The sequence below is a fragment of the Giraffa tippelskirchi genome, chromosome 13, assembly GCF_054371585.1.
Source record: "Giraffa tippelskirchi isolate mGirTip1 chromosome 13, T2T-mGirTip1v1.2.pri, whole genome shotgun sequence".
Lineage (NCBI taxonomy): Eukaryota > Metazoa > Chordata > Mammalia > Artiodactyla > Giraffidae > Giraffa > Giraffa tippelskirchi.
The window spans coordinates 113766355-113780501 of NC_137287.1; the positions used below are offsets into that span (position 1 = coordinate 113766355).

The 14147-nt window shown below is 40.4% G+C and overlaps 1 protein-coding gene across 7 annotated transcripts in view; it reads left to right on the top strand.

The window, feature by feature from the left end:
- Positions 1–561: 561 nt before the first annotated feature.
- The window catches only part of IFT52 (intraflagellar transport 52), a 33127-nt gene continuing 19541 nt past the window's right edge, over positions 562–14147 (top strand). Inside the window, exons 1-8 of one of the 7 annotated variants that reach the window (XM_081556988.1) lie at positions 562–1015; positions 2609–2736; positions 3393–3480; positions 4454–4583; positions 4877–4952; positions 6025–6096; positions 9689–9815; positions 13484–13573. In XM_081556988.1, coding sequence (XP_081413114.1) covers positions 2612–2736; positions 3393–3480; positions 4454–4583; positions 4877–4952; positions 6025–6096; positions 9689–9815; positions 13484–13573 — 708 coding nt within the window. In that variant the 5' untranslated portion in view covers positions 562–1015; positions 2609–2611. The remainder of the gene's footprint in view (positions 1016–2608; positions 2737–3392; positions 3481–4453; positions 4584–4876; positions 4953–6024; positions 6097–9688; positions 9816–13483; positions 13574–14147) is intronic. The other 6 variants (XM_081556990.1, XM_081556989.1, XM_081556991.1 and 3 more) reach the window with 6 other exon arrangements.

Genomic DNA, 14147 nt, shown 5'->3' on the forward strand with positions numbered 1-14147 from the left:
CTACTGGAAAAACCATAGCTTTGACTAGACGGACCTTTTTTTGGCCAAGTGATGTCTCTGCTTTTTAATATGCTGTTTAGGTTGATCATAACTTTTCTTCCAAGGAACAAGCGTCTTTTAATTTCATGGCCGCAGTCACCATCTGCAATGATTTTGGAGCCCCAAAAATAAAGCCTGTCACTGTTTCCACTGTTTCCCCATCTATTTGCCATGAAGTGATGGAACCAGATGCCATGATCTTAGTCGTTTTTATCAGCCCTTAATGAAACTAGGTATGAAAGGAGAAAATCCAACGAGTTTGTCTTTGGCCTAAAGTTAATCCACTTTCTGTCTGGATTTACCCCCTATCCAAAATAATGGTACAGTCCCGCATAAGCCCCGCCCCTGCCCACCCGGACTCCGCCTCCTGGAAGAGTTAGTCGTAGCGGCGTCTTCCGCCAGGTCGTTGGCACGTCGCTCCGGAGGTGGGGCCACGCCCCGGTCCACGCCTTTCCAGCGGGCAGTTTCCCAACCGCCGTTGCTAAGCGGCCGTTACCTGGCCGCGCGGTGCTGGGCGGCGGCAGTTGCAGACGGTGGTCACCCGGCCTCAGGTAAGGCGGATTCCTGCTGCGGTGGGCCGACCAGGCCGCTTAGGCGGCCTGGGAGTTGGCGAGGGCCTCAGCCAGGTGTCCTGGAGGATGCTAGGCATATCCTAGGGAAAATTGAGGTCCACTAGGGTAAAGTAAACAAGCAGCGCATATAGAGGCCCGGATCCCAGACCTCAGACGGGGCTCGAATCTGACTCGCCTCCTGCTGGAAGGTTTTTGGTCATCCCACTAAGTGGGAAGGAGCGTTGACATGAAACCGTAACGTAACGTCCGAGTCCCATCCCCTTTTCCCAGGAATCCTGCTCTTAGGAATTTGTTCTAGGACAAAAATAGTGACAGAAGCAGAAATATGTGAATTGCAGTAGGCCAGAAATAGAAAAAATGCTTATGAATATTGAGTTTATTATGGCAGCCATGCAACCACTAAGGTAATCAGAAGGCAGGATATAACGTTGTTTGTACATACTGAAAATAAACATGGGCGTGGATAAATAGAACGTGAAAAGATCATGGGGGGATTTTTTTTTTTTAACTTGTCAAAGTCATTTTAAAGTTCAGCTTGAAGAATGAAGATGTGGGACTAGCCAGGAAAATTCTAAAAATTCTAATAGAGGGACTAGCTTTTATCAGCAACACCAAAGATTATAACATACCTATTATAAAACTATAGTAATTAAAATAGATGAGACTGAGCAGGAACTTACAGGCAGATAGATTATATAGAGTATATAATAAAATTCAATTTTTAGGGATTGTATAGGCAAGGTGGTATTTTAAATCAGCATTGAAAAGATAGATTAGTGTCAGGCAGCTTTCTAGTAATTAAAACAATAATAAAAGTAATTTTAAACACCAAAATAAATTCCAAATGGACTAAAGTTTAAATCTTAAAAATTATAACATCATAAAAGTACTAGAAGAAAGCATTATGAGATGTATTTATAACTTGAGCATGGCAAAAACTCTTGTAAATATACCATGCAATTCAGAAGCCGAAAAGGAAAACGTTAATACTTTTGATTCTATTAAATTTAAAACTGTCCCTATAGCCTGCAAAATTCATCCAAACTAAACCAAAAAAACTACCAGTAACTAAGTCTAAAAACAAACTTCTGAAAATATTTGTTTCATGATCAACTAAAAAGTATTAAACCTAATAGAAAAATGATCCGAGTGAACAAGAAAATCAGAAGAAATACAAGTGGTTATATACACAGTGAAAGATGGTCGTCTTACTAATTTCAGAGTGCAGATTAAAACAATAAGTTTTTTTTTTTGCCTATCTTATTTGCAAAGATGAGAAAGTTTAAAAGAGTGGTGTGGAAACAGAAATGTATTAGTGTTAGTGAAAGTAAAAATTAGTACAGTTTTTTGTAGGGCAATTTAGAAATAATTTACTTAGCCATTCAACAGGGATTTATTCTGAAGATATACAAAGTGCACCAAAATGTCATGTTCAATGATGTTCGTAGTACTGTTTTACTAGAAAAAAATTGGGGAGAAAAACAGATGTCCATTGGTATATGACTGATGACATACATTTTGGTACATCCATAAAATGGAATACTGTGCAGCACTTAAAAAAGTGGTATATAGGGGCATGGAAAGATGTGAAAGATACAGGTTAGATGAAGAAAGGGTGTTGCAGAATAGTGCATATGGTCCTATTTTGTAAATAAAACTGTAAGTAATTGTATGTGTAAAAAGAATTTAGAAAACTTTACCCCACATTTAACAGTAGTTAAGGGTGAGGAATCAGGTTGGAAACATGGTTCCCCATGTGGCAGGGTGATGGCAGGGCAGGGCCATGAGAGTGAGCTGGTAGGAAACCCAGGGTTTGCCTTGGGTTTCTGCAGCCATGACGTTTGTTTCACTTTCAGCCTTTGGGAATTGTAGGTAATTTGCAGCTGTACTTCTTTTCTTAGTGAATTATAGGAAATAGACTATTTATTCCTTTTAGGGTCTTTCTTTTGGAATATTGTTTATTGTTTCGTTTTCTGATCCCTTCTTTTTCCCATAAGGAGATGACCATGGAAAAAGAGCTTCGGAGCACCATTCTTTTCAATGCTTACAAAAAGGAAGTCTTTACCACCAGCAATAGCTATAAATCCATGCAGAAAAGACTTCGGAGTCATTGGAAAATTCAGAGGTGACCGAGTGTATTGTTTTCGCTTCTAAGCAGTAAAAACAGCTTGCTGGTAATACTGGGAAGTATCCATCTTATATAAGAATGGCTGTTGAGGTGGGAGGAGTTCCACTAAACATTGTTCAGAAGTAAATTATTAAACCATCTCTTTTGAAAATTGTCAATTAGCATATTATTAAGTTGCCCCCCCCAAATTACAAGTCAAAAAATTATTCTAATTATACATATATGAGTTTTTCAAAGGTTAAAGTCTTTCTCCATATTTTAACTCAGGTCAGTACTTCAGTTTAGGGAAAGGAAAAACCGAAAATATCTCTTGAGTGTGTATGTATGGTTTTTCTTAATGGGTAAGGATATGTAGTCATGTGAGCTAATGGTAGAACTGATTGAATTAGTAGTTGGGGGCTTCTTTATGCTCTAGTGTGGTCTAATGGGACATCTTGGCTTATAGGTAGGTATATTTGAACAGGGACTGATGACTCTGGGGAAGGCCTATTAGAGAGGAGTCTCACTTTTGAGAAAAGCTAGACTAAGTACCTCTAAATCCTTCATCTCTGGGCCTCTGTAGCCTCTGATTCCATACAGTCTAGATGCTAAAATAGCTCATAAATTGGTTTAAATCAAGGATCTAACACTTGCTTTTAAAATCATATTTCTAGCTTAAAAGATGAAATCACACCTGAGAAGCTCATTGGGGTGAAACTATGGATTACGGCTGGGCCGAGGGAAAAATTTACCGCAGCTGAGGTAAGAAATATTCATAAAGAAGACATGTAGTGAGATAGCTAGGAGAATGGGCTCTGAAATCTTGAACGTAAAGTCCTCTTCACCACTTACCATGAGGCCTCAAGGTGGTCACTTCCTCTCTCTCTTCATCATGGAGCTGTTGGGGTGATTCATGCAGCACAGCAGCTATGGTGTGGTATGGCTGTGGTGTGGCTGAGTTATTGCATGAAAAGTGCCAGACACGTAGTGCAGGCAAGTTCAGTACCGGCCATACCTCTTTGCCATGTTTTTGCTTTAAAAATAGGGAATTCCATTTAAAAATTAAAGCTATTTCTTAAAGCTATTTTAAAACTCTTGTTTCATGGCTACACAAAGAATGAGAAATGTGAAACCCAAACATAAATGACAAGTGTTTGTGAAGATGTGAAGAAATTGGACCCTTTGTGTACCATTGGTGGAGAGGTAAAGTGGTACAGCCACTATGGAAAACACGATGGTGTTCCTAAAAAAAATGACAAACAGAATTCCCTGATTCAGCAATCCCACTTCTGGGATATATGCAGAGAATTGAAAGCAGGATCTCAAAGAGGTGTTTGTACACCCATGTTCATCGAGAGCACCATTCCCAGCGGCCAAAAGGCAGAAGCAACCCAGGTGTCCGCCAACAGTTGAATGGATAAACAATATGGGATCTATATTACAGTGACTGGTGATCTTCCTTTAGCTGGTAGTTTTCCACTTTTGCTATTCAGATAGTCAACTGGGAAAATGTCATTTCAGTTTGAGTATTTTGGAGCTTTATGCTAATGATAAATATGGAAATCCTGTTGATACATAAGAGAGTAAATTTTATGTTTTCTTAATATAAACAATTTATAAGTGCCTTTACAGTTTGGAAGTGTTTCTTTTTCAGCTAGTTAAGATCTTATTCACAGTATTTTTGACAAAGGTCTTTGGCATAAATTTATAGATTGTTTTTTTTTTCTTTGTGTAGTTTGAAGTCCTAAAGAAATACCTTGATGGTGGTGGAGACATCCTTGTGATGCTAGGAGAGGGTGGGGAATCCAGATTTGATACCAACATTAACTTTCTCCTAGAAGAATATGGAATCATGGTTAATAATGGTAATTATTATTACTATTTTATTAGAGGCAGTAACTTCCTATTTATTATTTATATCATAGTCCTCTGGGCCTAATAGTACAATGGAAAAAGCCCTGGGCTGTGAGGGTGCATGGTAATGCATTCTGACCTTACCAGCAGTCTCACTTTTTTGGTGCTTAGCTTCTTCCATGTATAAAATCAGAGCGATTGGAATACAGTTCCAGGATTCCCTTCAGGTCAAAATTTGTATGTGTCTGTAATAGCAAACTTACTTCTAATCTAAGATGCACCTTCTTCTCTTTTCTCCCTAAAGATGCTGTGGTTAGAAATGTGTATTATAAGTATTTCCATCCTAAAGAAGCTCTAGTTTCCAATGGAGTCTTGAATAGGTAAGCATATCAGAAGTGGAAATGACTTTGCCAATGACTCTCCTCTTTCCTCCGTGACTCTTCCCTTCTGTCTTCTCACATATTGTTTTCTCCAGCCCTTTTCCTTTCTTGCCTTTTTGTTTTATTAAATGATAGTTTATTGTATTCTATCACTTCTCATCCATCAAATAATATTACTCCTATCTTTTGAAATCTGACTCCACATCACCTTTTGACAGAATATATTCAATTTCAAGTAACAGAAAACCCTGTTCAAATGGGATTAAGCAACAGGGAGATTTTATTGATTCATGTTAATTGAAAAGCCGAGAAGTTGGACGGGCTTTGGATATGGACTGACGGAAAGATTCATGATGTCATCAGGGCTCCAGCCCCATTTCTGTGCAGTTCTCGTGGCTCTGCTCTCCTCTGTGTGTGGACTGAATCGTTCTAACAGTTCCCAAATTGGTATCTTCATGCTACATGAGTCAGGGCAGGAGTGCAGGCCTTGGTTCCAACCTGTTCAGCAAAAGTAGACCTGAGATGTGGTCTCTTTGAGCTGACCTAGGCCACGTGTTCATCATGAACTGGTCGCTGTGGCAGAGGGCATTGAAGGCCCTGGGTCATATTTACCCCTGGAACTGAAGATGAAACTCATTTTTTCTCATCCATTGGATCCTAACCGTAAGAGCTTTGAGGAAGCAGGAACTGAGTGCATGAAGGGCAACATCAGGGACCCTCTGGTCCTCGTATCCAGAGCAATTCATTCTACACTTCACCTTGCCAGGTACTCTACTGGGTCTGAAGATCCAGTCTAGAATACAAGACGAGAATGTGGGTCTAACACATATTTGAGCCCTTTCCTCAGGACTCAATAAAGAGCAACTACTCTTACATTTTCATATTAACTTTTGCAAACTTCCCAGAAGAGATAGAAGTATGTAGGAGTACCTTTAATTTTTTTTTAAGAATTGTATTTTGAACAAGTCTGTGCAGTCCTGTATCTGATTCATAGTTATATTAATGAATGGAGTGTGAAATCCCTAAATTTTGTTGTCGTTGTTTACTAGATTTTAATTTGTTTTTCTTCAAGGGAGATTAGCCGAGCTGCAGGGAAGGCGGTGCCTGGGATTCTTGATGAGGAGAGCAGTGGAAACAATGCCCAGTGAGTGTGTTCCCTTTTTCAAAGTGAAAAAGTTTTTGTTCATGATTACAAAAGTAGTTCTCATCAAAAAACCAGTTTGATCAGTTCAAAAGGAAGAAAATAGAAGTCCTCCACTCTAAATCCATGCCCTTCTACCCCAAGATAATCCTTCTAAGCAACATTTAGATTTAAAAATCTTTTTTTCATATATAAAAATAGGGGTAGGTACTTTATCCTTTTAATAATGACTGGATTAAGTTGGATGTATCCTAATGTAACCAGTCTCGTCTTACTGAACATTTAGGTAACTTTATAATATTTTGCTTTAATAATACCACCTAACCTTTAATGAGCACTTACTAAGTCGTAGGCATGGCATGTATTATTACTTTAGTTAATCTTCACAGCAACCTCTAAGGTTATTGATGAGCTAACAGAGGGTGTAGTTGCCCAGGCTCACTTGACTAGTGTCAGAACTGGGTTTTGGTGCTAGGCAGTCTGCTCCGAGGCCTGTACTCTTAACTTCTTTTCCTTATTTTTATTATACATAGTTTGGTGGTGTTGTTCAGCCGCCAGGCCGTATCCGACTCTCTGCGACTCCATGGACTGCAGCTTGCCAGGCTTCCCAGTCCTCCACAGTTTTATATTAATTGTCATAAATAACAAAGCACAAAGTGAACATCTTTGTAGGTACAGTTTTTGAGCACTTATGCTAATATCGTTGTAGGCCAGATTCTTGGCATTTAAATTTCGGGGTCACAGATCTTCCAGCTGATGCATTGCCAAGTGTGGTGCATTGCCAAGTCACCCTCCAGGCACGTGTAACGTTTACAGTCACTATGAATACGCCCCTTTCCTCTCTTGCCAGCACAGAATATTCTGTTGAAAAATGATACCACTTTATTTTCAGTTGCGGTTCTTTGATTATTATGAATGGGATGGCTTTTAAAGTTTATGAACTGATTGTGTTTATTCTGTGAGTTTCCTGTTCACTGCTTTTGGTCTGTTTCTCTGTTGCTGGTGTATCTTATTCATTTACGAGACCTCCATGTGTTGCAAGTATTTTTCCCAGTTTATCATTTTACTTTGGGATATTTTGCCCCATAAAAGTTGAATGTTTTTATATTACTAATGCATATTACAAATCTCTAGTAGTTAAAATACTGTGTTATTAATGCCAAACGAGTGAAAAATAAAAAATTAGACCCGAAATATATGGAAGATAAGGGTTATTTTATAGTAAAAGTGACATTTCAGATTATTGGGGAATGAATGGTATAATTTTGGCTAAAATGTTTTTCACTTGGAAGAACATTTCTATTTTCATGCCACATCTCAAAATGTATTTCAGATGGGTTACATTTTTAAATATTAAAAATCAGACCACAACAGTACTGAAAGAAACTATAAGTGAATGTTTTATAATCTTAGAGTGAAAAAACACCTTTCTTAGTATGCTGCTGCTGCTGCTAAGTCGCTTCAGTCGTGTCCGACTCTGTGCGACCCCATAGGCGATAGCCCACCAGGCTCCCCCATCCCTGGGATTCTCCAGGCAAGAACACTGGAGTGGGTTGCCATTTCCTTCTCTTAGTATGAAACCACAGTAAAGAAGTGAAAGAACTGTGGACTTGGATTTAGAAGGATTTAGAAGTTTCCAATTTCATGCCATACTTACAGGGTGGCCCAGGGCAAAGTAACTCTTAGCTTTAGTTGCTATATCTGTGTAATGGGGACGATATGAATCTTAGAGAGCTATTGGGAAACTCCAGTGAGGCAGTACTTGTGGGAGTGTTTGTAAGGTATGAGGCATTGTACCTTACCTGCTGTCACAGTCTCACTTCCTCAGTCGTTGTAGTGAAGGGCAGATGGCAGGTTGTTCATTCCGTGGGTTATCTCAGAAGCAGAGAGGCTCTGAGGTGTGGATAAGCAGCCCTGCTTTGTGCTTTGAAATCTTAGCTGTTGGACTCTCAGGCTCTCCTTCAGCCCCGTGTATTTTATCACGTCTCTTTTTCCTTCTCTTACTCTGTTGTAGCCACACTGACTTTGTTTGAATTCCTTAAGTATGCTAACCTCTCTCTCACCTTAGGACCTTTACATATCTGCTTCCTCTTCCAGGAATACACTTTCCCAGCTAATCTTACTCATTCACACGTGTTAGAAGTCCTGTATTAGTTTTAGGGGTGGATGTTAGCTTTAACACTTAAAGTCTTATCAAAATATCTGTTTGATTTCTTAGTAATAATGAAAGAAATAGAGGCATATAAATAGCTTGACAGTTTTCATCTTATAACCGACCATTCTCTCTTCTTTCTTAAGAATTATCTCCCTTGAGTGCACTTGGGAAACTGTGGGAAAGGGCCCTGACATACACATACCTGTTTCTCCCTTTTCTTCCTCCTTGGCAACCACTCACTTCCTTCTGCTCCTGCTCTGGAAATCCTGGGTTGCAGCCCCCTTACTGGATACTGTTAGGGTAGGGGTAGAAGGAAGAGAATGGGCAACGTGGGGCAGGTACCTCTTCTCAACCACGATGAGACATAGAAGTCATAGCTGTAGATGAGACTTTACTGAAGGGACAGGGAACTGACACAGGAAGGAAATAATTGAAAACTTAAGCTAAAAAAAAAAAATGAAGCTAGAAAGAATGGTCTAAAAGAAAAATTAAAATCTTCACAGGCAGCTCTTCGTGGGTATTCCCTCTGCCCATTCCTCCCACCTCCTGCCCCAGTTTCTAATTATATGCTTTGCTTTTAAGATTCCTGTTTCTCTCCATTCTGAGAACACTTCTTTCAAACAAATACTTTGGAGAGCTCCTTTTTTGTGTGTGGCTGCTAAGCTCCTTTTGTTTTTTTGGCCACATAGCATGTAAGATCCTAGTTCCCCAACCAGGGATGGAACTCGCACCCCCTGAATTGGAAATGCAGAATTTTAACCACTGGACCACCAGAAAAATCCCTCTATTTTTCTTTCACTGAAACCCTAGCTCCTCCTGCAGGGCCTGGCCTCACCCAGGTGTGCACCCCACCCTTAGCCCCTCAGTCCCACACCTTTTCCAGGAGTACATTGCCCAACTACTGATTCACTCTGGGTACTCAAAGTCTTTGCTAGAACGGTGTAGAGTAGAGGGGGTACTCCAAGGCTGGCCTGTGTAGAAGTGTCCAGTGTGGGATAAATATACACCTGTATTCATACAAGCCCTCAGCCGCTCACACACCCTTCCAATGGCAGACATTCGTACTTAGTGATAACACCAGTCAGGTTTATGAGGGGAGAAAACTATGTCTGAGACATGGTTACACAGAGCAGGCTCGTGTGTAGTTCTGGTTCAGTTCTTAGATGAAGCCTCCTCTTTTTCCACTTCTCCCATAGGGACTACTTCATTTCTTTCTGTTACAATCATTTACACATACGATTGTACATTTTTCATTTATATTCACATTTCTTAAAATGCTTCATTAAACTTAGAGCTAGAGTTATACTGATTTTGAGTTTACAAACTAAAGCGTATAGAAGATTTTCTGTTTGATCGTAACTTGCTCAAGAAACACTGAGATTATCTTCAAAAACTTCTTTACTCATTAAACACCTTGAACGGTTCTTTTCTTGCTTTCAGGGCTCTCACCTTTGTCTACCCTTTTGGTGCCACATTGAGCGTCACGAAACCCGCCGTGGCTGCTCTGTCCACAGGTTCTGTCTGCTTCCCGCTCAACAGACCCATCCTGGCTTTCTATCGCTCGAAGGTACAGCCTTGCTTAGATATGGGTGGGTATGTAATTTTTATTACTGAAATTGTGAGAACCACTTTACTGTTTCTATTATAGGGGTTTCATATATTGTCCCTCTCTCTCTTTTTTTTGGGGGGGGGGTGCTGCAGCCTGGCAGAGAAGGCAATGGCACCCCACTCCAGTACTGTTGCCTGGAAAATCCCATGGATGGAGGAGCCTGGTAGGCTGTGGTCCATGGGGTCGCTAAAAGTCGGACACGACTGAGCATCTTCACTTTCACTTTTCACTTTCACTTTTCACTTTCATGCATTGGAGAAGGAAATGGCAACCCACTCCAGTGTTCTTGCCTGGAGAATCCCAGGGACGGGGGAGCCTGGTGGGCTGTCGTCTCTGGGGTCACACAGAGTCGGACACGACTGAAGTGACTTAGCAGCAGCAGCAGCAGCACCACTATGCAGGATCTGAGTTCCCCAACCAGGGATTGACCCCGTGCCCCCTGCAGTAGAAGCATGGAGTCCTAACTGCTGGTCCACCAGGAAATGCCTATATTTTCTCATGGTCTTCACAATAGTCCTCTGAAGTAGAATTTCACTGAATTACATTTTACTTATGGGTAAACAGTGGTCATTGATGGAGTCAAGACCTAAACCTAGCTCTTATTCTAAATCCAAAGCTTTTCAGTGTAGCATGAGACTACCTGTAATACAGCTGTCTCTGACTACCAGCTCTCACCCTCAGTGTAAGAGAATTCATTTAGAGGAAGGTTGATTTAGCAAACTACACTACAGAATTGTGCTGCTTGTATTTTAGTGCATCCCAGGAAAACATTCCAGAAGACTAGTTGTTCAGTTCTCATCCTGGAGTACCTGCAAGATACGGGTTCAGGTGGCTCGAGAGGGCATCATCATCATCCTCATCACCCCATGTAGCCACTGCCTTTTAATTCACTCATGTCTGTTGAACCCACCTTCATCTGTCTACCAAGATGTGGAATTCACCAGTGACCTCCCAGTTTTTGTCCAGAGACCCACATGTCTGTAGTTCAGCAGAATCCTATTTTTCTTTATGGGACCTAGGTATTACTTTTCTTTCTCATACTTAAAATTTCTGACATCATTTTATTAGGAAGTAAATATCTATGCTGTGCTTGAAAGATGATATTTAGACAAAATTGGTATAGCTATTATGGCAGTTAGTCTCTCCTAAGCAAAGAGAAATATTGTTTTAGAATTAAAGTGTTATTAAATGATTCAAGATGCGAAAATGGCCAGTTTACATGAAATGTCTATTCAGAGACACAAAAATAATGAGACACCATCTTAAGGGGCCTCTGGTATTGTATGTAATACCAGAGCTTTGATTTTTTTAACCACACACAGAGATGTTACCTGGCTTTATCAGTGGACTTGTATGGAGTGTCTGGTGGGTATGCCATTCTGTGCTAAGTGTGGCATTTCTTCTGGAACTCATGAGTTTATCATCTGTTCATTGCCTAGCTATTTAAAGCCCATTTTCTCCTCCTAATAGGCTTTCACTCCTGCCTTGTAAACATGGCCTTTCAGAGAGGTTGCTGCCTGTCACTCTTGTTGGTGAGATGAGGCAGTGATCCCAGAGAGATGCTCCACCTGGACCCATGAGCAGGATCAGGCCAGCACTGGAGGGTTCTGCCTCCTTGCCCAGGGCCTTTGCCTTCACTGGGCTCATCACGAGCCTTTCTAGGTCTTCAGTTTACTGGGACAGACTCATTAACACTGAAGGAGCAAATGGTCCTTGAATAAACATATGCCTATTTAATTGGAACAAGTTATAGACAGATGCTGGAAAAGGTCGCTAATCTGTCGGGACAGAATAAAAGGATTAAAGGATGATCTACAGTCTATTTGAAATAAATGAAGTAGGAAAAAGAAAATACAGTCGACCATTGAACAGTGTAGGGGTTAGAGGTGCTGACCGTCTATACAGTGGAAAATCGTGTGTAATACAGCCAGGCCTCTGTGCAGTCTGCTTCTGTGAATTCAATCAACCATGGACTGTGTTGTACAATAGTATTTACTGTTGAAAAAATTCACTTGTAAGTGAAACCATGCAGTTGAAACCAGTGTTCATTCAAAGGTCAGCTGTATATTAAGGAAAAGATAAATCTGTGAATAGAGGTTTATGTATTTTCTTAGCCTGTGGGGATTCAAATCACAACCCAGTTCATCCAATCATTTCCCCATTCTTTCTGTAGAATTCCACCCAGTTAATTTCCTATTCTCAGTAACCGATCTGTTTGCAGTGGTTATGGTGTAGAAATCATTTTATTTTTCCTATGAAGCATTTGCTTTTCATGGGGACCTTTTAAAGTTTGTTTTGCAAATTTTACTTTATTTACAGAATTTGTGTGTTTGTATCCCAACATATATGGCTTAGGTGTCATTCTTTTTCAGTACCATTACAATTGTGTCTTCCCTGTATGTGACGTTGCTAGAAAATCTGATTTCATTTTGTATTTTTAATTCTCTACTCCTTTTTTCTTATGACAAAATAATATATACTCAGTATTTTAAAATACAGCTATGGAAGAATTTCCCTGGTGGTTCAGTGGTTAAGAATCTGCCTTCCAGTGCAAGGGATGTGGGTTTTATCCCTGGTCAGGGAACTAAGATCCCACATGCTATGGGGCAATGAAGCCCGCCTGATCTAGAGCTCATGCTCCGTCCAGAAGATCCAGCGCAGCCACACAATACACACAGAGATGGAGGGAAAACGTGCTTCCTCTCGCACTGCTCTGAGGTGGGCCAGGCGGACGCTGTGGTCATTTTCTCCTGCTTCTGCTGGTGCTGCATCTTGGTTTATTTGCCTCACAGGCTTTAAACTCTCTATAACTGATGGTATACTTTTTTTTTTTTCAACCTAATGTTATGGCAGAAACATTTTCCCAAGTTACTGAAAATGCTTCCTAATATATAATTTAACAACTGGGGGAGGTTCCATTGTTCTTAGCCGTATATATGGGTGACTGTTTGGATTTATTTCTAATCATTCGTAATTATTACTGTAAAAGTGTGCAGTGTTTGGTGTATTTCATACTGCTTTGTTGCTTTTGTTGGCAGTTTCAGCACTATGTCAGAGACGGTCACTGAAACCTGACCAACAGTTTATAGTCGCGTTTTCTTACTTATTAATCTTATAAGGAAAAATACTTATAAGGAAAATACTTATAAGGAAAAATAAAGAAAAATACTTTTTCTTTTAAATTACTAATCTTAAATTCTATTATTAGCTAGTCATTTATTTTGTGCATTTTTCATGCTTGTGGCTTAGTTTTCTGTCTCTTAAACACTTTTTTGGGTACTTATAAAATGTGTAAATCTTTACAGATTGTTTTTCAATTTTTTTTTTTCCCTTTAAGATTATGATTTTCATTTATAATTTCACTAACAGTGGGAAAATACTGTCGAACAAATTTACCTTACTTTCTGTTAAAGTCAGAAGGGTAAAGAAGTGTCTAAATTGAGAGGCAGGTTGGAATATAGTTGTTGTCATAATTGACATTTCTAGGCCATTAAAATACACATGTAGATTGACACATGTTAGTGTAGAAGACATTTGCTCACATGATTGTGATGATAAGTGTTTGGGGACTAGGATGCACATGGTCCATTTGGGGATCTGAATCACTGACCCTGCTTTGTCATCAGCAGAACCAAGGTGGGAAACTAGCAGTGCTTGGCTCATGTCACATGTTCAGTGACCAATATTTGGATAAAGAAGAAAACAGCAAAATTATGGTAAGTTCTTTTCTTTTGTCTTACTAATGAATATTGTATATGATTTTCATGTCATTTAAAAAAAGTCCTGCTGAGTTCATCTGTTCATTTAAAACCAGCTCTTCCGAGCCCATTATATTCCAGGCATTAAGGACGCAAAGGTGAGTCAGGCACAGTCTCTGCTCTGAAGGAGTGTACAGGACATGAGAGTGTGCAAGATGAAAGGTCAGTGCAGGGGGATGTGGTGAGTGTCTCTAAGCTTGCCACCCAGGCTGGGAGCCTCCGGGGGAAAGCAGGGAGGAGCAAGCCCAGCCAGGGCCTCATGTGTAGAGCCTTGGAACTCAAACTCTCTTTGAAAAGCCACGGCGAGCCATTGTAGAGTGTCCAGCAGCTTTGAGCATAGTCAGGTCTTTGGGTGTGGTAGAGGGAAGGGAGAGGGAAACATATAGCCAATTAGGCTGGCTGGGTCAGCTAGGCAAGGAGGGACAAGGACCTAAATGAAGGCAGTGAAGGGGTGAGTGGGGGAGGGATTGGCCAGCACAAGGAGACTGTGATGGGACTGGTTGCTGATTGATGTGGGGAATGTGGGAAAGGC